The 25,135-nt window shown below is 43.2% G+C and overlaps 2 protein-coding genes and 1 long non-coding RNA gene across 4 annotated transcripts in view; 2 read left to right on the top strand and 1 right to left on the bottom strand.

The window, feature by feature from the left end:
• The window catches only part of MCUB (mitochondrial calcium uniporter dominant negative subunit beta), a 100,251-nt gene extending 93,260 nt beyond the window's left edge, over positions 1 to 6,991 (top strand). Inside the window, exons 7-9 of the mRNA XM_038581923.1 lie at positions 127 to 330; positions 771 to 887; positions 2,706 to 6,991. Coding sequence (XP_038437851.1) covers positions 127 to 330; positions 771 to 887; positions 2,706 to 2,783 — 399 coding nt within the window. The 3' untranslated portion in view covers positions 2,784 to 6,991. The remainder of the gene's footprint in view (positions 1 to 126; positions 331 to 770; positions 888 to 2,705) is intronic.
• A 3,588-nt stretch (positions 6,992 to 10,579) lies between these two features.
• CASP6 (caspase 6) lies at positions 10,580 to 23,706 on the bottom strand. 2 transcript variants are annotated; one of them, XM_038581918.1, is made up of 7 exons: positions 23,460 to 23,706; positions 17,963 to 18,005; positions 17,294 to 17,440; positions 16,797 to 16,873; positions 14,459 to 14,634; positions 11,842 to 12,001; positions 10,580 to 11,211 (listed from the first exon to the last, which is right to left on the bottom strand). In XM_038581918.1, the coding sequence occupies exons 1-7, from the start codon at positions 23,689 to 23,691 to the stop codon at positions 10,973 to 10,975; spliced, it is 1,074 nt and encodes a 357-aa protein (XP_038437846.1). In that variant the 5' UTR covers positions 23,692 to 23,706; the 3' UTR covers positions 10,580 to 10,972. The 2 variants fall into 2 exon arrangements, with proteins under 2 accessions (XP_038437846.1, XP_038437847.1); XM_038581919.1 differs by lacking the exon at positions 23,460 to 23,706 and adding an exon at positions 23,040 to 23,188.
• LOC111093579 lies at positions 23,103 to 24,565 on the top strand. Its single transcript, XR_005382653.1, has 2 exons — positions 23,103 to 23,681; positions 24,271 to 24,565. It is a non-coding gene; the product is annotated as an uncharacterized LOC111093579 (long non-coding RNA).
• The last annotated feature ends 570 nt before the right edge of the window (positions 24,566 to 25,135 follow it).

The following is a 25,135-nucleotide window of genomic DNA, read 5'->3' as shown; positions in this document are numbered from 1 at the left end:
AACTTTTCCCTAAATCAGATCTTGTTAAAATAATGCCGATAGGTATGATTTTACTTGTTCCTTCTTTTATTTCCCCTTAATTTGGTACACTATAAACTGACCCAAGCTCTTTCCCGCTCCCCTCAGATAAAAGCTGGAATCGAAGCTCGCTCAGAAGCTAAAACTAGCAGACTTCTGTGGGCTGGGTTAGCACTGTTGTCCGTTCAGGGCGGGGCCTTGGCCTGGCTCACCTGGTGGGTGTACTCCTGGGATATTATGGAACCAGTGACCTACTTCATCACAGTTGCAAATTCCATGGTCTTTTTTGCATACTTTATAATCACCCGACAGGTGAGTCATTTGTTAGGAAAACGGTAAGTTGGAACATGTTTTGCAAATAATTCCTTCTCCAGCTGAAGTAATATAGCTCACAAATTTCTCCACTGAGATAAACACATCAAATTTTGTTCTGTGCCTTTATAAATATGATTGAATATGTACTGCAGAAACACTCAGTAACTTTAGCTTTATTGCATGATGATTTTGCTAAAACAGTTTTCTTTTTCTTTCTATCCGAATATGTGTGATTTCTCTTCCCAGCATGCTTGCTTTTGAAAGCAGCAGCTGATCTCAAGCAAGACAAAATGTTTCAGTTGTGTTGCCTTATGCTTTCTCTGTTGGCCACTGCAAATATTTTACTCATCTGCCTTCTTTTGCTTTAGTGTTGCTAAGGCAAGTGTCTTTCTTGCAGAGACATTATGTTCATATGTTCTTTTTTTTTTTCCTCTTAGGATTATACTTACTCAGCTGTTAAGAGTAGGCAGTTTCTTCACTTCTTCCATAAAAAATCAAAGAAACAACATTTTGATGTGGTGCAGTACAACAAGTTAAAAGAAGATCTTGCTAAGGTACTTTATTGCAACTATGACATCTTCTAACTGGTCTTGTTTGGGAGCCAGAACTTCGTATTGGGGAGATCTGCAAGTTAAATCTTGGTCCTTGGTCCTAGATAGACTTCTATGTACTGTGCTTTGCTCAGTGAGACAGCTGACATGTGTGATGCTAATTTCATATCAGACAGTTTTTTTTTTTTTGACAGTTTTGGTTTTGATTCCTGTATTCTACCTGGGGATATCTTCTAATATGTGTGGGAAAATGTCTTAAATGACTTTGAGATAGTAAAATAATAGTTTTCAGCAGCAGTCTTATTTCTGTTGACTCTCTGAGTGTGCTTTTAAGGAAAACAATCCAATTATCAAGCTCAACTTTTTTTTTTTTTTAGAACGGGGGAGGGGCAGAGGGAGAGAGAGGGAGAGAATCTTAAGTGGGCTCCACACCCATTGTGGAACCCCACGTGGGGGTCGGGGGGGGAGTGGATCTCACAACCTTGAGATCATGACTTGAGCTGAAATCAAGAGTTCGAAGCTCAACTGACTGAGCCACCCAGGCACCTCTCAAGCCCAACTTTTTAAGGACATAAAAGAAACTAGACTTTTAGGAAGGTGAATACCAAAAAGAATTTTTTTTTTCCTTTTTAAAGATTATTTCTTTGAGAGAGAGTGCACACGGGAGCAGGGGAAGCGGGAGGGAGAGGGAGAAGCAGTTCCCCGCTGAGTAGGAAGCCCAATGTGGGGCTCCACCCCAGAACCCCGGATCATGACCTGAGCCCAAGGCAGTTTAACTGACTAAACCACCCAGATACCCTAAATTTTAAGCTTTTTTAAAGGCATTTGAAAGTTCCTTCTCCTTAAAAATAAAAGAATCAATATGGTATTCCTCCCTTCATCTTTTCCATCTTTCCAGTGAGAAAACAGAGGTGTTAGTTCCTTGCCCAGGTATCTACAGTGTTAAAAAGTGGGGAAAGCAGGCTATGAACCCAACAGTCTGACTCTGGAGCCTGTGCTCTGAGGGTCCTCGACACAACTTGTGTCTTTGGCAGCTTTTACGCTGGCCCCCGGTGGACTCTTTAGCTTTGTTCAGATGATAGCTAATGGTAGCTTCTCAACACATTAAGTGAATTTTTAATTTTTCTTAGTCATTTTAGAAGAAAAAGTTTTGGTAAAAATCTCTTGCACTGCTTTTTTAGTAGCCAGTGTTCGTAATATCTCTTGTTACCTGTACCTTCTAAACTTCCCATCACTCAAATTAGAAGAACAAGTTATTACTAGAATTAAATGTGTAATCCAAGAATTGGGGATGAGGAAACCTTTAACAACTTTTACATTCTATAAAAGCACTGCTTAGGAAAAATACAATGATTTTATCTCTAATTAGTGGGAACTTTTACATTTGAAGGATCTAATCCAAGAAGGCTAAGGGATGGATGTTCTTCCACCTAGTTCATAGCCCCAGGCATTTAAGATTTAAAGTAGCATCTGTGCAAAATAAATAAAGTAGCATCTGTGGAGTATTTTTTTTTAAGGTAATAACATTGAGGAAGAAGGGAGACTGATGGGTCACAGGGTGCTTTTCTTTTCAAATAAGGACTAGAAAAACCATAGTAAAGGGGACCGTGAACATAGCAAGAACTTGAAGGATATATTAGAAACCTTAAACTCTTTCTTTCAAAGAGGATCCCTAGTCATCAAAATATTATAGATATTTGCCATTAGTACTTGAAATTTGTTTGTTTAACCTAAGATACGTTAAATTTATAGAATTCTTGTGCATTGATGCTGTTTCTCATTCTCTCTGATCATGTAGTTTCTTCTTTTTCCCATTGACAGGCTACAGAGTCGCTGAAACAGGTGCGCCACTCTCTCTATTTGCGAATGCAAGGAAAGGAACTCAATGGAAAGAATTAATCTTGCATTTTTAAATATCATTGAATTTTTTCCAGTACGTGTTGATTCTGCAACTTAAAAACTGGAACTTTTTGAGTCCCATAGTTCCTTTGAATTTGATTGTTTTAATCTCTTTTGTTAAATTAAAAAAAATGTTTGCAAAACACAGGTATTCTTTGAAGTTCTCACTTGAGATTTTTAGTGTGTGGATTCACATGACTTGCCCAGGGTTAATGCCAGAAGGAGCTTGGATGTGTCCATTAAAGTCAGAGCAGCTGCTGCTGCGGTTTGGCACTTGAGCTAAGAGTCCTCATCCTCCTGGGTTATGTTTATTCCCCTGCATACGTGGAGTGGTCCATGTGCCTGGCATTTGCTCTCATTCTTAGGTTTCCTTTAGAATTGTCTTGTCATTAATTTATTTTTAAGTACATAATAGTAAGAAGACCTTTATCCTGAAACATAGCTAAATTATAAAATCATAAAATGTCATTTGAAATGTTTCATCTTAACTAATATTTTACTGAGATATAGATACTATTGATACAATATCAAGTACTGATGTAGGTACTTTACATATACGTTATTTGTAATCCTATATCCTATGAAAGTAGCTGTTTTTGTTTTGTTTTTAAAAGATTTTATTTAAAAAAAAATAAAAGATTTTATTTATTCATGAGAGACACAAAGAGAGGCAGAGGGAGAAGCAGGCTCCATGCAGGGAGCCCGATGTGGGACTCAATCCTGGGACTCCAGGATCATGCCCTGAGCCACAGGCAGACACTCAACTGCTGAGCCACCCAGGCATCCCCAAAAGTAGCTGTTTTTAATCCCAGTTTAATAATAAGGAAATGGAGGCATGGAGAGGCTAGTTGGCCCAAGTGCACAGAGCCAGATTTCAGCACCTACTCATGGTGGAAGAAAGATCTTTGTGCATTTACAACTAATGGTAGTTAGTCCATTGGCCTGGAAGGATAATGATGATACCCTGATTTGCTATTCAAAATACCCAAAGCCACCAATGTTTTCCGAGTTTATCTTTCGATCAAGTCAGATTCAAACTTCTACGCTGTAAGTGGAGCGGCACACAATGACTGCTTGCCATTTGTGTCAGTATCTCTGAAACATGGAAATTTTTAATCACTACAATATTGAGGTTTTATTACTAAGCTAAGAATACGCGCTGTGTTTTTATATAATCATTATGACGAGCCCAAGGACATGTTCTGCCTTTTGGTATTCCTAGGGAGAGACAAGACCGTCAAGTATGATCAAAGTTAAGAGAAATAACTTGGGAAGGGTGGGCCTTGCCTTTTGGGTGGAACTTGGCAAGAGGGAAAGCATTTCAGGCAGGGATATAATGTGGGAAGGGCAGGGGAGTCCTGACATGGGTCTTGGCTCTGTACTGGAGTATTTCTCCAGGGAATATACAATGAAAAGGAGTAGAATGCTTGAAACAAGTTTGGACTGGGAGGATGGGATCAGATAATGGAATCAGGATTCTGGATTTAACATGGGAAACAGCAGAGTACATCCAGTGTGGGATAGAAAGCATGTGGGCTTTAGGGTCAGGGAGGTTCTGCACTTACTAGCTGGAGATATTAGGCAGTTAACTTGACCTCTCCTCATTAAGATAATTATAAAATACCATTGACCTTATTGAGAGTTAAGTGAGATGAAATAGTTTGAACATGAGTAGCTAATATAAGCTACTCTATAAATGTCACACTTGAGTAGAGGTTCCAGGAGAACAGGGATTGTGGGGACTCCTAGGTGGCTCAGCGGATGCACATCTGTCTGCCTTCAGGTCAGGGTGTGATCCTGGGATGCCTGGATCAAGTCCTGCATTAGGCTCCCTGTGAGGAGCCTGCTTCTCCCTCTGCTGTGTCTCTGCCTCTCTGTCTCTGTCTCTCATGAATAAATAAATAAAAATCTTTGAAATAACAAGCAAACTGGGATTGTTGTTTGCTTTGTTCACTGATGGATCCATCCCAGGTGCCAAGAATAATGCCTGGCTTTGCTAGGTACCCAAGAAAGATAGGTAAAAGGCCTGTGGCATAGCCTTTCAGGTATAGCGCTGGGCAGAGTCCAGTCTGGGAAAGTAGAAAGAATGGCTTCTGAGTTTTTGCATGTAGTCTAAGGGCAATCTGGAAAGATGGCATAGACTAGAGCAGGTGTTGGCAAATTCATATATGATGCCTGTTTTCACAAATGCAGTGTTACTGGAAGTCAGCTGCATTGAACTTTGGCTCTTTCTGCACTGTACGCAGCAAACTTTTCTATACAGCAGAGACAGTGTGGCTGCAAAGCCTAACCTATTTACTTTCTGGCTTTTTACAGAAAAATGTTGATGAACCCCTGAACAATAAATAAATAAATATGAAAGATGATTATCAAAGAATACTTCTGTGTTTTTAGGGCTTCAGAAAGTCATGTGAAATTTTACTTATTTATTCATAGAGACAGAGAGAGAGAGGCAGAGACACAGGCAGAGGAAGAAGCAGGCATCATACAGAGAGCCTGACGTGGGACTCGATCCACAGTCTCCAGGATCACGCCCTGGGCTGCAGGTGGCGCTAAACCGCTGCACCACCGGGGCTGCCCAGAAAGTCATGTGAAAAATGAATTCTTAGAAAAGATAGCTTCCTTTGATTTGTATCTTGTTACTCGACAAGTAATACGGAGTTTAATTCTTCAGATCAGGGACTATTGTGTAAGTCACATTGTACTTTGGTGAAATTCATTTCTTAGTACCAAGGGGACAACTCAGTAATAAGCGGCAGGACACTCCAGCCTTTATAATATTTAAGCTGTAGTTTAATGAACATTATGTTTATATTAAAGCTGTAGAGATCAGGTAACTAATAATATAAACAAGTGTGATCTTTCTACTCAATTCAAGTTGTAAGTACAAAAAGATTGGAACCAAAATTAAGCGAATCCAATTATATGTTAATTTTATTACAAAAATATTGTCTTATTTAGAGACAACTGTTAAAATTCAGTCGTGTCCCTCTTACTTCCATGACATTTTGGAACCCAGATAATATCATTGCAGTTCGATATCACTGCAACTCTTCAACTGAGTTTGTTGAAGGAAAAAAGTGGTTTTGTTCATTTTGTTTTTAGAACTTTTGAATAACATCAACTTTCTCTTAGGTAACCAGAATTGTGTCATCTTTGCCATCAGGCCAGTGTTCATGAGGTGAACTGAGGAGCGGCTTTGTAGTCATTAGCTCTGGAAAGTAGAGTCACAGTGATGGCAGTGCCTGTGGTAGGCCCCGTCATGACCACACACAAAGGTATCAGTGTCCCGCTCACCACAGCCTCTAGTCGCCTCTCGCTGTGATCCGCAGCTGAAACGGCACATGCAAATGATCACTTCTGAACTAGTGAGTCATATGTTTCAGTCCTCAGAGCGCAAACATTTTACCATCTTCAGCCTCCGACAGGCTACTAACAGAGTTACTCCAGTTTTATAGATCATATTAGTAAGCATGGACTCTTAAAAATAACATCTATTATTCCAGTAACACCAAGGTCCCTGAGTGGGACCAGTGACTGCTGGACAGCGTATGGCCACTTAACCTGGAAGAGCCACAGATTCCAATTCTCAGGAATTAAGTGTGTTTTGTATTTATTCCTCAGAATACCATACAGCAGTCCTTGTAGGTGATATTTTTAAATACTAGACTTATTTTTTATTGAAGCGTATTTGACATACAATGCTAATGTTAAATTAGTGTCAGGTGTACAGCACGGTGATTCAAAATTTATATACATCATGAAGTGTTTACCATGAGAAATTTAGTTGCCATCTGTCACCACCCAATACATATTATTAACTGTATTCCTCATGCTGTTGATTTTGTTCCCATGTCTTATTTATTTTATAACTGGAAGTTTGTACCTTTTAATTCCCTCCCGCTATTTTGCCTATCACCTCTCCCCCGCCTGCCCCCCAGCAACCAGCAGATGTTCTCTTTAGCTGTGAGCTCGATTTTTTTTTAATTTCACATATAAATGAGATCATACAGTATTTGTTTTTCTCTCATTTCACTTAGCGTAATACCCACTAGGTCCATCCTTGTTACAGATGGCAAGATTTCATTCTTTCTTAATGACTTAATATTCCATTGAATATGTTATACAGGCATACCTCAGAGATAGTGTGGATTCAGTTCCAAACCATTGCAATGAAGCAAATATTGTAATAAAGCAAGTCAAATGAATTTTTTGGTTGTCCAGTATATAAGTTATGTTTATACTCTACTATAGTCTATTAAGGGTGCACTGACATTATGTCTTAAAAAAGCAATGTAACAAACTGGGGGATTAAGGGATGCTGCCCCCGCCTCACTCCCATGCAGTTGAAAATCTCTGTGTAACTTATGACTCCCTCTAAACTTAATAGCTTCTGTTGACCAGAAGCCTTACTGAGAACATAAATGGTCAATTAACACATGCTTTGTATAATACATATATTTTTAAATAATAATAATAAAAGTTCCCCCCAGCTTTATTCCAAAAATAGATATTAAATAACGTATAAAAGGAAAAGGAGCTGATGTTGGGTTCGGCTTGCATCCCCTTCTCTTTATCCTAGCTCTTCTCGTATCTTGCCTATTTTGGGGGGCATTTTCTTAGAATGGGGATCTTCTACCTCCTTGGCTTTATAATAATGGAGAGCCACCTCCAGAAGCCAACTGCCTTCAATCTCTCCAATACCTGTCTCATGAACTCCTTGGTAGTCAAGACAAGTTCATGGTAGAGCAACCAGTGTGGCTGTTCCTCAAAGAGGGAAGAGTTGGGGTGAATGAACACTGTCTGCTGCTGTTTGTGCGATAGCCACTACAGGTCAACCGGGCCGTGTGGTAAAAGTAACCAGCTGTGATGGCCTTGTGTACACGGATATAGTCCCCCTGGCAGGAGCTGTGACCCTGCTTATTGTAATAAGGGTCTTATTCTTACAGTAAGCTAGAGAAAACATTAAGAAAATCATAAGAAAAATATATTTATAGGGACTGTATTTATCAAAAACATCTACATATAAGTGGACCTGTGCAGTTCAAACCCATGTTCAAGGACAAACTATATCTACTTTTAAATAAAAAAATGTTTCATTGATAAGAAGAATGCTAACCATCATTTGAGCTTCAGTGAGTTGTCCTTTTGCTGGTGGAGGGACTTGTCCCCATTGTTGATGGCTGCTGACTGATCGGGGTGGTAGCTGTGGCCATTTCTTTAAGACAACAATGACGTTTGTTGCATCGATTGACTCTTCCTTTCACAAACGATTTCTGTGTAGCATATGCTGCTGCTTGATGGCACTTTATCCACAATAGAACTTAATTCAAAATTAGGAACCAGTTCTCTGTCAAACGCTGTTGCTGTTTTATGAACTAAGTTTATGTAATATTCGAATGCTTTGTTGTCATTTCAACAATCTTAACAGCATCTTCACCAGCAGTCGATTCCATGTCAAGAAACCACTTTTAATTCCAGTTCTTTTGCTGTTTCTATCCTATCTATAGCTACTTTCTCCACTGAAATCTTGAGCCCCTCAAAGCCATATAGGTGGAGATCAGTTTCTTCCAAGCTCCTGTTTATGTTAATATTTTTACTTCTTCCCATGAATCAAGCATGTTCTTAATGGCATCTAGAATGGTAAATCCTTTCCATAATGTTTTCAGTTGACTTTGCCCAGATCCATCAGAGGAATCACTGTCTATGGTAGCTATAGTCTTACAAAATATACTTCTTAGGGACCCCTGGTGGCTCAGCACTTGAGCGTCTTTGGCTCAGGGCATGATCCAAATTCAAGGATCGAGTCCCACATCAGGCTTCCTGCATGGAGCCTGTTTCTCCCTCTGCCTATGTCTCTGCCTCTCTCTCTGTGTCTCATGAATAAATAAATAAAATCTTTTTTTATAAAAAAAACTTCTTAAATTTTAAGACTTGAAAAATGAAAGGACTCCTTAATCCATGGGCTGCAGAATGGATCCTCCATCAGAGCTTCGGATGACCAGGTTCATTGTCAATGAGCAGTAGCATTTTGAAAGGAATCTTTTTTGTTTTGTTTTGTTTTTTAAGATTTTATTTATTCATGAGAGAGAGAGAGAGACAGACTCCATGCAGGGAGCCTGATGTGGGACTTGATCCTAGGTCTCCAGGATCACGCCCTGGGCCCAAGGTGGCGCCAAACCGCTGAGCCACCCAGGCATCTCAAGCAGTAGGTTTCTAAAGTGGGCTTTAAATATTCAGTAAACCATGTTGTTAACAGATATGCAGCCATCCAGGCTTTGTTGTTCCATTTTACAGAGCACAGGAAGAGTAAATTTAGCAGGATTCTGAAGGGCCCTAGGATCTTCTGAATGCTAAATAAACATTGGTCTCAAATTCACCAGCTGTATTAGCCCCTAACAAGAGTCAACCTGTCCTTTGAAGCTTCGAAGTTAGACATTGACTTCTCTCTAGCTATAAAAATTCTAGATACCATCTTCTTCCAAGGGGGCTGTTTCATCTACATTGAAGATCTGTTATGTAGCCACCTTCATAAATGATATTAGCTAGATCTCCTGGATAACTGTCAGCTTCTACATTGGCACTTGCTGCTCCATCCTGCCCTTTTATGTTATGGAGACAGCTCCTTTCCTTAGACCTCCAGAACAAACCAACCCCTGCTAGCTTCCATCTTCTCTTTGACAGCTTCTTTACTTCTCAGCCTTCATAGATTTGAAGAGTTATGGGCTTGCTCTGGATTCAGCTTTAACTGGCTTAAGGGAATGTTGTGGTTGGTTTAATCTTCTGTCCAAACCACTCAAACTTTCTGCATATCAGCAATAAGACTGTTTCACTTTTTTTAAAAAAGATTTTATGTATCAATTCATGAGACACACAGAGAGAGGCAGAGACAGGCAGAGGGAGAAGCAGGCCCCGTGCAGGGAGTCCAATGCAGGACCTGATCCCCGGTCCCCAGGATCACACCCTGGGCTGAAGGCAGCGCTAAACCACTAAGCCACTGGGGCTGCCCCTGTTTCACTTTCTTATCACTCATATATTTACTGGAGTAGTAGTTTTAATTTCCTTCAAGAACTTTGTCTTTGTATTGGCAACTTGGCTATTTGGCACAAGAGGCATAGTTCTTTGCCCATCTTGGGCTTTTAACATGTCTTCCTCATCAAGCTTCATTATTTTCACCCTTTGAGTTAGAGTGAGAAACCTGTGACTCTTCCTTTCACTTGAACACTTAACTTAGGTCGATTAGTAATCCTACAATGGCCTCTAATTTCAGAATTGTTGTGTCTCAGGAAACAGGGAAGCCCAAGGAGGGGAGAGAATGGCTGGTTGATGGAGCACTGAGAATAAAATAAAAAGTGATAATCCAGGGCAGCCCGGGTGGCTCAGTTGGTAAAGCGCCTGCCTTCAGCTCAGGTCAAGAGTTCTGGGGTTCTGGGATTGAGCCCCACATTGGGCTTCTTGCTCAGTGGGGGGTCTGCCTCTCCCCCCATGCATGATTTCTCTCAAATAGATCTTTTTTTTTTTAAAAGATTTTATTTATTTATGAGAGACAGAGAGAGAGAGGCAGAGACACAGGCAGAAGGAGAAGCAGGCTCCACGCAGGGAGCCCGATGTGGGACTCGATCCTGGGTCTCCAGGATCACGCCCTGGGCTGAAGGCAGATGCTCAACCACTGAGCCACCCAGGCATCCCTCAAATAGATAAGATCTTAAAGTGATAATCCATGTGTAGATGAATTTGTATGCCCGAGTAAAACAAGTCTACTCTGAATTACACAATAAGAATGTGAGTTAGAAAAATTAAAATATGAATTTCAAATATTTTATTAAGGGAAAACAACTAATTTTTGGGTTTCTAAAATCTTTAAAAACATTATAAAACATTTATAAAAAAGCTTCACAAAATACAAATTGAATCCAGCCAGATATTTTGACTAACCTCATGATTCACTATAAAAATCAAGTATTACAAACGCTTGTGGATTTTTACTTTATAGTAATTCCCTGAGGACTTCATTTCACATATATCAAACCCTTTCACCATGTCTAATACCAATAGGAACTATTTTTTTAAGTTCTCATTACACCATTAAGACATTTTAAATTGCTGTATCAAATTTCAACCTAATGATACTTACTTATATAAAAAGATGGAAAATGTGTTTTGAATATAGATACATGAAACAGATTCTATCATTTAGATTTCGGAAAGAAATGCAGCTTTTTAGTTAGCATTGAGGCAAAGCAGGGAACCTGCTTCTTTCCAATTGCATTTGGGTCTTTGCAAAAGTCCACTCGGCGCTGAGAAACTTTCCTGTTCACCAGGGTGAGTAGTTCTGTGAACTCTAGGGAGGAGCCAAATTTTCCCAGCATCTCACACAGATCTTGAATGTACCATGAGCCATTCACAGTTTCCCGATGAGAATAATAACCTAAAAGGAGGAAAAAGGGCACTGAGGTTTTTTTGGCTTTCAGTTACTTTAACTGAAAAACACCATTATAATGCAGCACCATAGAAGTTCTCAAAAATTTTTGCAGAGTTAAGATGTGTCTGTGATAGTTTTTCTCAGTTGACTAGTCTCATATGGGAAAAGGGATTAATTTATACAATTTTCTGAAAATGGGGTTTTTCTAGTTCGTAAAAATTCCTAAGATCATAGTCACCCAGTGGTAATTCTGACACATGAGATTAGAAAGGAAAACATAGTCTGCTGCATGAGCAAGGAAGAACCATCTTCAAAGTATCTTCAACAAAGCTTTCCATGAATATTATCATGACACCAGCACAATCAACGGAGAATAGGCAGCTAATATTCAATCTGACTTATAACTTAACATGGTTCTCAGGAATGATTTTTCTGTAAGTTACTTTATATTTCCTATATCACCGTCTGCCATGTGAGCAAAGAAATCTATTCTAAGACTGTGAACTTTAGTATCAAATCAAGGTGTCTGACAAAAATACCAGTCTGAAGCCCAGGGAAAACTTACAGGAACTCGAGTCAGGAAGGCCTAGTCTTTGAGGAAGGCCTAGTCTTTGTTTGTATTAAACAGCCACCCACCTTCTGCAACAGAGTAACACATGAGAAAATCCGCTCCAGCAGGCAACGTGTACACTGAGGCCGCATCCACCTCCGTTACGTTGTCCTCCAGCTTGTCTGTCCGATGATCCACTACATCCAACGGAAGGACTGGCACGTCATGCTGGTCTCCTCGACAGGCCTAGGAGAAGAGGAGGGAAAACCACTGTCTTTTCTTACCTACTCTTTTCTTCCCAGTGTTTAATACTTACAGTGAATGTAGAATTTAGCACACTTCCACATCAGCATCAACAGAAGCCCCTTTATAGGTAATTCAGAAACCATGCTGTCAAGTTCTGGAGCAAATTAAGCTGACAGTTTTTCCCTACTTAGGTTTTCTTTTAATTAATGTCTTCAAAAAACTGTCTTCCTCAACTGTATACCAGATTGTGTGGATGGAAAGGTATGCTATAGAGAAAGCCTCTGTGGTTCTAAGGTTTCTTATGGATTAACCACACTATAGCACCAGGATGCTACCCCTTTTTTTAAAGGCTATGGTATTTGCCTAAGGTATTTCTTTTTTTAAGATTTTTTTTTTTTTTTTTATTAGAACAAGCAGGGGGAAGGGCAGAAGGAGAGGAAGAAGCTGACTCTGCTGAGCAGGGAGCCCAACGTGGGACTCGATCCCAGGACCCTGGGATCATGAGCCAAAGGCAGACACTTAACTGACTGAACCACCCAGGTGCCCCTTGCCTAGTGTTTCTATTGAATTAGGGAATATATTCCCAGACTGGGTTGTGCTTGCTTAGCTGCTGCCATAAACTGTCAAAATGCTACCACCTGACCTGAGAAGACATCTTTTCATGTGCCGTTTTCTTTTTGCTTGTACTTCAGAGTGTCTCAAATTCTTATCCACCAATCCTGAATCACACAAAGGCTGACATTAATTTCTACTCTTAAATGACTGTTATGGGGTGAATTTTGTCACCCCCTCCCATTTATATGTAGAAGTCCGAACCCTCAGAATCTCAAATGTGACTATTTCGAGACACGGCCTTTGAAAAAGTAACTAAGGTAAAATGAGGTCTACTGTGCTTCTAATTTATAATTAGCGTCTTAGATTAGGACACAGACATGCACAGAGGAAAGACCATGTGAAGGTACAGGGACAAGACTGCCATGTCCAAGCCAAGGACAACTGCTAGCTTGATCTCAGACTTCTAACCTCCAGAACTGTGTTTAAAAAAAAAAAAAAAAAAAAAAAAGCATTTATATTGTTTAAGCCACTCAAGCTGTGTACTTTGTTCCGGCAGACCTTGTAAATTTAATACAATTTCATAGTGGTATTTGAAGAGTTATAAGCTTTAAAAAAAGTCCTGAGTGACTTCAGTGCTCAGATAAATAGACCCCTAATACTCCATTTTTACAGGGAGATTTTAATCTTACGTTACCAGGCTTTTTTTCAGAACTTACTTTCCCCACTGTCTTCCTCTAGGTCATATAAAACACCTAGAATTTTGATGCTCTCACTTGCCAAATCAGTGACAGTCAGCTGAGAGCTAGCCTTTATTGAGGGCTTGCATGTACTAGGCACTGTTCAGTCTTTTTCCATTTGTTAGGCGGCTGTTTATCCTCACAGCCACCCATAAGGCAGTGCTATTTTCTCCCCGTTTCACAGATGAAGAATCGGAGGCACAGAGGAATAAAATAACTTGGCAAAATATTTTCCTCCTTTGTGTCTATCCCCACATAGTAGCTTGCTAGTTATTTCTAATTCTCTTGTCTCTGTCGGTACTGGCACTCCTTTTCATGAAGCACTCATGTCATGATTTTCCCTGATTTTTCCCGTTTGCTGGGCCATCCCCCTCAGTGTCTTTCCTTTCTCGTTTCTGTTTTACACTCGTTTTTCAAGCTATACTTGATATGTGCAAACTCATCTACTCCCAAGGCTGCCATGACCATTCATCTCACTACTCTCAAATGTACTTCTCCAACCCATGCCCTGCCTTATGTTCTAGAGCTGTAACTCTAACTGTATGTGACAGATACTCCAATGCTGTTGTCACAACAAAAACCATGGGTCATTCTTATAGATCCCCTACTCCCTCCCCTTAAGGCTTTATGGCAGGTGGAATGTGGCCATGCCTTCCATGCTGTTTATACATACAGAATTGCAGGCACTGGAACATGGTGCAAATTCCTTACTGATGTGCCAAATGAGATGTTTCAGGCCCAAACATTTTTATCCCTAATACCAGTTTGGTTGAAGGTAAAGGTGAGAGGGTGAAGTAAGCTAGCCCCAGAATACCTGCATTCTGCCCACTGGCCTCCATGCGTGGTGCTCTTAAGAGACCCTTTTTCTGGCAGCTCCCCTTGACGTTGGCTGGGCCAGAGTGTGGCACATTGGTTATTTTAAGTCCTTTCAAATGTCAATCTATTAATAAACTGATAATCTTTATTATTTATTCCTTCTTAAGAAGGAATTACTACTAATGGGAATTGCTAACTAATTGCAACTCTGATTGGCTAGGAACCCAAAGCGGCCCTGGCCTTTCCAATTAATGGAGAAAATTACTTTGCAAAATTGGCTTTAGTTCTTTATAATCACATGTGCAAAACCATGGACTTACAGTTAAGATTGTAACATAATCAGTCTTACCTGAATGATAAATATCTTGGGTTTTCCAACTAGGCTCTGACATTTGTCTCCTTTGAATAAGCCAGTCAGTGTCTGAATTTCAATTTTGGCATCATATGCATAAATGTGATTTCCTTCACCATGACTGAGGAACACACATAAAAAGCAATCGGCATCTATGTGGCTAGAGGTTGATGCTGTAAAAGTCCCCCAAGAGTTCACAAAGAAATAAAGATGTTTATTATGTACATATAAAAAATTCAATTTACTAACACTAGAATAAAGCTACATATGATGGAGGAGGAAAATTTATTATAATAAATGTAAAAAGGAAACATAACTTAGTCTTTAATCAAAACCATACTGTATCTGATTTTTAAAAACCTACTAAAAGTTTAAACAAATTTCATTAGCTCTTCTACAACAAAGAATAATGACACAGAAAACATAATGGGATTATTGTGTAATAAAAGTTTCTTTGAATTAGCAGAGAACTTCTGAGAACAGATGGGAAAGACCAAGCAACTACTAATTAACAACTGCTATGTGCTGTCGCCACCCCCAGTGAATGTAGCAGCTTCGCTGTATGTCAGCAGCATTTACAACTTCCAAACCTTATGAGCAATATAGTAGAAAACCTGGTAAGTAGCCAGTTAAAATTAAAATGATTTATAGATTAAAGGAGTCTAGTACAGAGACTCAAAATTTAAAAACAGAACTGGGATCCCTGGGTGGCGCAGTGGTTTAGCGCCTGCCTTTGGCCCAGGGCGCGATCCTGGAGACCCGGGATCGAATCCCACGTCGGGCTCCCGGTGCATGGAGCCTGCTTCTCCCTCTGCCTGTGTCTCTGCCTCTCTCTCTCTCTCTCTCACTGTGTGCCTATCATAAATAAATTTAAAAAAATAAAATAAAAAATTAAAAAAAAATAAAATAAAAACAGAACTACCACAGGATCCAGCAGTTCCACTATTAGAATTTATTGATGGAAACGAAAATACTAATTTGGAAAGACACTTGCATCCCCCATGCTCACTGAAGCACAATGGTCAGGATATGCAAACAACCTAAGTGTCCATCAGTGAATGAATGAAGAAAATGAGATATAGATATACAGATATAAATATATGTACGTGTGCATATATATATATCCATTTATAGCTGATTATTCTTCAGCCATAAAAAAGGAAACCCTGGCCTTTGCAATAACATGGATCTTGAGGTCATTATGGTAAATGAAATAAATCTGAGAAACACAAATACCATACGATCTCACTTACATGTGGAATCTAAAAAAAAAAAACCAAGCCAAACCCACAGATAGAGAACAGATTGGTGGTTGCTATTAGGTATGATAAAGTGGGTCAAAAGGTACAGGCTTCCAATTATAAAAGAAATCATGGGGATGTGATACACAGCCTAGTGCTTATAATAATACTGTATTATATATTTGAAAGTTGCTAAGTAAAATTTTAAAATCCTTATCACAAGAAAATTTTTTTTGTAATTCTCTATGGTGACAGATGGCAACTACATACTGTGGTCACCATTTTACAATGTATACAAACACTGAATCATTTTGTTGTACACCTGAAACTGATATGTTACACATCAATTACACCTCATTTTTTAAAAACCTCTGCAGCATAAATACATAATTATAACAGTCCATTGCAAATGACTTGAAAATCCACGGCACGCAGTAATTATGATAAACATAAGTTAGAGTACCTACTGCATAGTGATGTAGAAATTTAGAGACAATATATGTAAAACCATTTTTTTTAAATAAAATATTTTGAAGCCATAATATTTTGAAGCCAGTACAAAACTTGGGTATAGGAGTGAATTGAAACATGACCACCCCCCACCCTCAAAAAGGATGTCTGTGTGGTTCAGCGGTTGAGCATCTGCCTTCAGCTCAGGTGGTGATCCTGGAGTTCTTGGATCAAGTCCCACATCAGGCTTTCTACAGGGAGCCTGCTTCTCCCTCTGCCTGTGTCTCTGCCTCTCTCTGTTTTTCTCATGAATAAATAAATAAAATCTTAAAAAAAAAAAAAGCTGCCCAGCATCTGTAGTATTTGCACTTTGACTTTTAATTGCCAAATGAGGCCATTTCATTCATTTCTAAAATAACAGACTGTAACGAGTGGTATGCTAAATACAAAGTTTGGAGGCATAATACTTTGCAAAAGTCTCTGAATCTGGTGGGTAATAACATATAAGCAGAGGCACAACCAGACCTGTAATCCATGCTAAATTAGTTGGTAAGACTTTTTGTTTTACAACACAGTTAAGTATTTGGATGTATTTATAGATAGGATACTAATCCCCTCAGAAGATAAATAGGAAAACTACTCACCCTCATGAATTTTGAGCAGTAGTTCTTCTGCTTTAAGATCATTAAAGCATTTCACCTCAAATCCTAGTTCTGAAAACCTGGTGATAAACTGGATATTAGCTTATGAGTTATTCAAAGTTGTCACATACCCATATTTACTTGGAATACATATATCTATACATGTTTTTATGACCTATAAATTGATCTTGGGAAAGAAAAGATGAAATATGACAATGATGGTTTCCCTTGGTCACCCACAGTAGGAAAGGATTTACTTATAACGGTTCAAGTTAGGATACTGTCATCTGCTATGCAAATATGTATGTGATGATGCGGAGCCTGTTAACATTTAATAGAAGAGAGTTAGGAAGAAAACTGAGGCCAGTTCTCATGGGCTGCTCTGCCCAAGCGAGGCTCCCCTTCAGACACTCTTGCTCTGTTATTTCCTTGGTAGGAACAAGTTCTGACGAGTATCCTGTAAATGTCCCATCCTTGTGACATGTAGATAAAACCAGTACCTGCGCACGAGATTATCCCTGTCTGCGCTGGTGCCGCGCCTGTCCGGCAATGTTAGGTGCCAGAAGAACCGCTCGTGATTGAAGATCAAAGCAATTCCTCTCCTCTTGTGGTCCATTTTGTACTTTTCTTCCGGGTCAAACATTTCTCTGTTGATGAGAAGTTTAAACAATAATCACTTTAAGTCACACTAAATAACGAGCTCTATGCCCAAGACCCACATGTGGGGCAGACAGGTCTGCCCTTTTCCCCTCCCCTGCCAGGCTGACATGCTACTGGTGTGCACTGGGAAAGCCTCACAGCCAAACTGGTAAGGAAAACGCTGAAATATTTCTGTACTGATTGGTAAACAGCAGCCATCCCGAGCACCCCCCGCCCAGGCCCCTCCAGGGGTATCTTTGGTCCAGGAACTGGGGATACCAGCCTGCCCAGGCCCAGCTCTGGCTCCAGGGTCTGCGCCACACCAGTTCCTAAATATTTTGAACATCAGTGTAGGTCCTCACATGACCAGGGGCGGCAGCCAACCCCCAGGTCTACGAGCCCCCTGTTCCAATGCTAACACTCAGTCATTCTCCACTCTACTCACTCCCAGGCCCCCCCTTCTTGCTTCTTGTGGACTGGTCATGATCAGCAAAGGAAGAGATCTTTATTAGGAAAGAGCACATTCCTACCTCTTATAGAAGGCATCAGTTTCCGTCACATTTTGTTCCTCATCTTTTAAAAAAAAAAAGTTGAATTTTGTTAATTTACTTTTTGACTTGTGGTAAAACACAGCAAAACTCCCGTGCCCTAAACCCTTAAATGTCGAGTATATGGGGTGCCTGGGTGGCTCAGTGGTTGAGCATCTGCCTTCGGCTCAGGTCGTGATCCCGGGGTCCTGGGATCGAGTTCTGCATCAGGCTCCCTGAAGGGATCCTGCTTCTCCCTCTGCCTGGGTCTCAGCCTCTCTGAGTGTGACTCATGAATAAATAAAATCTTTAAAATAAAAAATAAATGTCAAAGTATATGAAAAGAAGGGGGGCAAGGAAGGGAAGCTGCTTAATAATAAATGAACGATAAACTGACAGCTCAACTTTCTCACCCCAAATTCTCATTTGCAAAATGGGAAGTGTACGATCAAGAGAAATAGAGAAAATACGATGCAAATGCGTTCACTGCAGAATATGCCTACAGAAACAGAGTAATGCAATCGCAGAACTATGGACTAGAGCAAATGAAATACGGGAATGTTTTGCAGAAAATGTTTTTGCAGCTATCTCTGTAAACGAAGACATTCTACACAGAACTGAAACACCGTGTGTGGTTAATACCGGATTACCCTGACCTGGAAGAGGGAGAGGTCTGGGCGGGGAAAGGGGAGAGGCAAGGGCAAAGGCCTAAATTTTGGATCTCCTGAGTGGCACACTGGCACTTGCAACCCATCACGTGACAGGGACCTTGTGGGCCACCCTTCACTGAACCCTTCCCTACTCTTGGAACAGTGCTGTGCACCAGAACTTTCTGCAGCGAGGGAACCGTTCTGTACATCTGCTGTCCTATATGCTCGCCGCAGGCCACAAGTGGCTGAGGATGTGAACTGGGGCTAGCGCAGCCAAGGAAGGCAGTTTCTCATTTAATTTCATTTTTTTAAAAAAAGATTTTATTTATTCATGAGAGGCAGAGACCCAGGCGGAGGGAGGAGAGGCAGGCTCCACGTGGGGAGCTCGAGGCGGGACTCGATCCCAGGACCCGGGATCACGACCTGAGCCCAAGGCAGCTGAGTCACCGGAGCCCTAATTTGAAGAACCACGGCGGCCAGCGGCTCGTGCACTGAACAGCAGGGGGCCGGCATCTTCTACAGCCGAGGCCCAGGCACCCCAGGCACCCCAGGCACCCGTGGCCCTGTTTTCACTAACAGACCTAACGGCCCTGAAGGGAGGGAAAGTAATGAATAAACCAGCATTGGGAGTGTAGCAAGCCGCTCCTCCCCTCGAAGTCGCTACCGGAAGCCGGTCAGGCCCTCTCCCTCGGCGGCGCCGGGAGGGTCCTGCTCCCTCCTCCGACCACGGCTGTTCCAACCCGGGACTAACCCGGGACGGCGCGCGCTTCCCCCGCAGCCCCTCCCCCGCCCCCCCCCCCCCCGCGAGCCGTGCGGACCGGTGCCCCCTGCGCTCCGCGGGCCTGGGCGCCCCTGCCCTGCCCGGCAGCCCCTCCCTGCCGAGACGCGCTCTGCCCCGGCTCCCCTGGGCGCGCCCCCTCTGCTCTGCGGGGACGTGGGTGCTCCCCACCAGCCCCCGCTGCCCCCGGGCGTCCTCGCCGCGCAGCCCCTCGGCCACTGGCCGCTTCACCCCTGCTCTGCCGAATACCCTAGTATTCCCCGGGCTTGGGCTCCGCCAGGCGACCTCGGGGCCCCTCGCTGCTGCCCCGCGCCGCCCACTGCAGGCCCGGCGGCCTCTCACTCACTAGGACACTTTTTCTAAGATTTTTATCTATTTCCTCCTGAGAGACACAGAAAGAGAGAGAGAGGCAGAGACACAGGCAGAGGGAGAAGCAGCTCCCTGCAGGGCGCCCGACGCGGGACTCGATCCCGGGATTCCGGGATGACGCCCTGGGCCGAAGGAAGACGGTCAGGTCACCGGCTGAGCCACCCGGTGCCCCTCTCGGACACCTTCTGCGACACTGCTCCGCCCAGGACACTTCTTCCTGCAGACACCACTCTTCTGGAGAGTCCTCCTACATCACACAATCCTACCCAAGTACCCCTCACCCTCCGCGCTGAAGGAGACCCCTACCCTGCATACTGCCCACCTCTCACCCCACCCACCGGGATCACTTCCTACTCTCCACACTGCCCTACTAAGCCACAGGAATTTTGTCTCTGTCCATTTTCAAAAGGGTTCCAGGACCTACCTCCTTATCTATTTTTTTTTTAATTCATTTATTCGTGAAAGACACAGAGAAAGAAAAGCAGAGACACAGGAGGAGGGAGAAGCAGGCTCCATGCCAGGAGCCCGCCGCGGGACTCGATCCCAGGACCCCAGGATCACGCCCTGGCTGAAGGCAGGCGCCAAACCGCTGAGCCACCCAGGGATCCCTGCACCTCCTTACCTTTAAACCAGTTCCACAACACATCTCAAACTGATCACATTCAATCCTTGTGTGAAGGACCATCACCTCATTCGTTCCCCCCAAACCTGCCCAATCTGGAAAGCACCATCTCTAACACGGTGCACAGGGCAGCAGACCCAGGAGCTCACCTCTTGCCGCTTTTTGCTCCACACTGGGGAGACTAGGGCAGCTTGAAGTGCAGCGGGTGGAAGCTGTGCAAACGGCCAGTCACCAAACTGACTCACATCATCGAGGGCGAAAACATTGGAGATGCACATTTGATTGGGTCGTTAAAATTCATTTTTTATACAAATGAGAAATGTCCTTAAGTTTCTCTCAGGCTAATATGGGACACAGATATGTAAATAAATAAGGTCCTCCAGGCAAAAGAAAAAAATCCATTTTTTTTTTTACAGTCCAAGGAAGGAATTGCAGCATTCCTCCTGGCTAGGTGTAATTTAAGCTGTGCATTTGGCTGGTCTCAAACACTGCCCTCAGCTTAGACGTGACCTATAGGTTTAGGAAAGATAGCTAGTTTCAAGTAGCTCCAGAGAACTTAAAATAACATTCAGTTTCAAGATACGGCAATCTCTGAGGGACTTTTAAAATGTGTTTTGTTGTTACTGTTAGTACTATGAATGCAGAAAGAAACTGGACTCTGAGAACTTATTTCTGACCCTCGCCAGCTCAAACCCCATCTAAGGGCACCCTGCACCTTGCAGAACCCACAATGACCAGGTCCAGCTGCCATTCTCTTCTAGCAATTTGTTCAATCAGAACAGAAAGCGGGGGCACCTGGGTGGTTCAGCGGTTGAGCCGCTGCCTTTGGCTCAGGTGTGATCTGGAGTCCTGGGAACGAGTCCCACATCGGGATCCCTGTGTGGAGCCTGCTTCTCCCTCTGCCCATGTCTCTTCCTCTCTAAGTGTGTCTCTCATGAATAAATAAATAAAATCATTAAAAAAAAAAAAACCCAGAAAGTGATGGACATAGATGTTAGAACCTAAGTTCCAAAACTGGACTGGAGTTAATAAATTTCACCCAGGCTCTGCAGAAAATACTACACCGTGACTCTGTTGTGGTCACTCTAAGTGGATGTCTTCGGCAGGCAAACCTTCAGAAAGGACGCACTTTAACAAGTGTCATCATCACATTGCAGGAATACAAATTTACTGCCTAAAAGAGTAAATGGCTCTGTTGACATGGAAAAAGTAAAATTTAATGGAGATACCCTATGTAACAGATTTGTAAATTCCTGTGCATCTATAACCTATTTATCAAAAATGGGTCCGTCATTAAACTTGACTCTTGACCTCTTTGTACTTCTTGCCTCTGATTCAGGCAATCTTCCTTTTCACCATGATGCACCCATCACCTCTTTGCTCAAGCCGGTTAATGTTTTACAAAACCAGTCACTCCTTTTTCTTCTCCTCACCTGGATTTGATAATCCCTCCAGATAGTCCTGCCAGCTGGCATTTGTTGATGGCCTGGCACTTTACATACCTTCTCTCCCTCAGCTCCACAGTCCCTGAGGCAGAGATCCGGAGAGTCCCCCAGGCCTGTTCCGGGACAGTGCAGGGGAGCTGGGACTGAAGGCCAGGTCCGCCTATAAACCAAAGTCTCTGCAGGCTGGTCGCCACGTTAAAGTCCTCCTACACAGAGGCCAGCTACCTTCCTAAACCAAGGGTTCATTTCTCCGGACTTCTCCAGTGTCTAGCGTCACCATCTTCATTCACCGCAATATCTATGAAAACCTACCCATATTCCCTATTAAGAATCTGATAAATCATCCTATATTAAGTAAAGTATGTCAGGCCTCACAGTAAAAAAGGGATGGAATGGAGAGAAAAGGGCACAGGTAGGAAAAGGAAAGCGACGGGTAAAAAGAATGGGGGGGGGGGTGCCCTGAAAGTGGTGGGCCTCCTGGACCCCCGCCTCGGCACGGAATCCACAATGGGAGTGGCCCCGGGCCTGCACTGCGCCTCCCACCAAGGCGGCTCCCCAATGGCCAAGGTGCCTTCCTACGACCTGCTCCGGGCGAGCCGGCCTGGCGCGGCAGAGACTAAAGAGCGGGCGTAAGGCACTCTGCCAGGTTCAACCTTCTCTTCTTTCTTTTCTTTTCTTTTCTTTTCTTTTTTCTTTTCTTTCCTTTCTTTCTTCCTTTCCTTTCTTTCTTCCTTTCCTTTCTTTCTTCCTTTCCTTTCTTTCTTTTCTTTCTTTCTTTTCTTTCTTTTCCTTCTTTCTAACTATGGCCGGCTCGAAATTTCTAGAGCTATCAGAGATAGTGGCAGGGAAGAATGTTCGCAGGTCCGCGTAGCAGCCGCGGAGGAAGAGGTGATTCCCGCGGGGATGCACACGGCCCGGGCTGCCCCGGTCAGGTAGCGCCTTGCCCGGGGGCTCCCGCGGGCCGCCTATGCTCTCAGGGCGACGCACGCAGTCCCTGGAGTGAGAAAGGAACACCTGGACCCAACTTCCAAAAGCGAGCTTCCCTAAGGAGCGGGCGCGGGCCCTCGAAGGCAGACGCCTGGGAAGGCGGCCCCGACGGCCCGGGCCAAGTGCCGGGGGCCTTAACAGACCGAAGAGCTAACGCGCTGCCCCGCCGGCCCCGAGCGCCCCCCGGGCCCCGCAAGCCGCCCTCGGAAGCCGCCCGGCCCCCGCCTACCTGCAGGCCCAGCCCGGCGGGGCCCCGGCGCCGAGCTCATCGCGGCCCCGGGCGCAGCGCCGACGCCCGCGACCTCCGCTTCCTGCGCCGCCCGCGAGCCCCCGCCCCTTCCTGCGCCGCCCGCGAGCCCGCGCCGCCGCCCCGGGAGCCCGCCCGCCACTCCCGAGCTCGCGGCGTCCGTCCGCCTGGCGCCTGGAGACCCGCCCGGGCCTCGGGAAGCGCCGGTTGCCCCCCGGCTCGCACGGGGCCCGCAGTCTCCGCCCCCGGGCTTTGCTCCTCCCGACCGGCTCCGAGGGGACCGGCCTTCCCGAGCCAGCTGCTGTACTGGACCCGTTAGGATCTCTCGTAAAAGCTCTTGGGGGGATTCGGGACAAAGTAAAACTAAAAGTCTGGCTTTCCTGGGTAAAGTTATCCCTTTACCAGGGATAGCAATCGCGCAGAAATTCGGAGCCCGAACTTTGGAGCCTACAGATGGAGCCTTTTCTGGAGCGAGCCTGTTGTCCCCGCCCGAAAATGCCGAACAGCGCGCGCTAAGTGGGCCCGCCCGGGCGCTCAACGTGGCCTGTAACGGGAGCTCCTCCTTGGGTGGTTGGCTATTGTGTAAATTTGCCCCAGTGAACAACTCTAACCTCGGCTGAACAGGTGGCTTCATCTTTTACTTCTCTGGGCCTTGTCATTTAAAAAAGTAACCATCTTCAGAATGGGAAAAGAATGGGTTAAGGCATCATTTCTAATACATTAAAAGTATAAGGGATCCGTCCTCTATAAATACTACCCTGATTGGGGAGAGAAAAAATATAACTTGGTAACTTTTCCTACGTGTGCTCGGTTACTAACTCAGATATGAAATCAGGTTTTTCCTCATCCCATGTCATTTACTAGTGTTCATTTTGCTGTATTTCAGAAATCGACTTTAGTTACTTTCTACTTAAGACATGGAATATCATTCTTTTTGCCTTATATGGTTTTGTGCTAATTAGGTCAAATTGACTACTTAAAACAGTGCCTGGCTTCAAAGAACTCATATTTGTTATCATCTTTAGCTCATTGAAAGGATTGGCCTTTTGGTTTCCCCATTACCTGGCACAGTTGCTTAGCCTGTAGGAGGTGCTCAGTAAATATTTATCCATTGAATGAGATCCAGGGTTTCAGCATTTGCACTCTGGACTTTATTCAGTTTGAATGTGTTATCTGACCACCAGAACTTCCTGTCCTTTTGCCTAATTTTCAGGGTCTTCTCTGAATCCTGAAAACACTCCCTCTATCAGTGGATCCCCAGTTGGCTGACCTTCCACTTATCTGAAAGGAGCAGATAAAGGAATCTGTTACCCTTCCAAGTACCTTGTTATCTCAGAATATTTTATTTTTAAAACATGTGGTTATATTTTAAAATAAAATCTTGTCTATCTTCAGATGTAAGTACAAAGCACTTTAGGATACGTATTTCAGAATTTTAAGTATGTAATTTTAGCCTTGTAAAGCAATAGCTATCCTAATAAAAGGGGTAAGTGCCTAGGATTGGAAAACAGGCTGCCTAGATTCTAATCCTGGCTCCATTTTCTTAGCTGTGAGACATTTGCACAAATAATGCAACTTAACCTCTCCCAGTTTCAAATTCTTCTCTATAAAATGGCGACCAAGGTTACTCAAGTTTTGGAGACAGAAACTGCCAAACTTCTAGAACAGTACCTAGCCCACAGTAAGCTTTCAGTTCATTATTTGTAGCTACTGCAGACTATCTAGGCCTCTTCTCAAACTGTGGTCTCTGAGCCAGCAGTATCAACACCATCTAGGAACTTACTAGAAATGCAAACTCCTGGGACCTATAGAAGTGTATCTCCTGAATGAGGAGCTGGGGGTGGGGCCCACTAGGTGTTTTTAATGCCAGAATCCAGTGAATCAACTGCATGCTCACATTTGAAAACCACTGACATAGACGGACTAGAATCCTACCAATCCTACCTTCTCAAAAAACAAAACAACCCCCCCCCCAAAAAAACCTAACGCAAATCCGTATTAAAATAATTAAGATACCCTAAAGACTGAAAGTTACTCAATAGATGGCTTGAATGCACTTTCATAGAACTTTGAAACTG

Source organism: Canis lupus, chromosome 32, assembly GCF_011100685.1.
Source record: "Canis lupus familiaris isolate Mischka breed German Shepherd chromosome 32, alternate assembly UU_Cfam_GSD_1.0, whole genome shotgun sequence".
Taxonomy (NCBI): domain Eukaryota; kingdom Metazoa; phylum Chordata; class Mammalia; order Carnivora; family Canidae; genus Canis; species Canis lupus.
Note: the sequence above shows the minus strand (reverse complement) of the source record. Positions and strands in the feature narration are given on the sequence as shown.

Excerpts from the sequence above, each read along its gene's own strand:
- CASP6 (XM_038581918.1), bottom strand. The coding sequence starts at position 23,691 with ATGAAGCCACCTGTTCAGCCGAGGTTAGAGTTGTTCACTGGGGCAAAT. Across the intron at positions 18,006-23,459 it reads CTGCGCGATTGCTATCCCTG|ATGAGGAACAAAATGTGACG; the intron begins GTAAAGGGATAA and ends TTTTTTTAAAAG. Across the intron at positions 17,441-17,962 it reads ACTGATGCCTTCTATAAGAG|AGAAATGTTTGACCCGGAAG; the intron begins GTAGGAATGTGC and ends TCTCATCAACAG.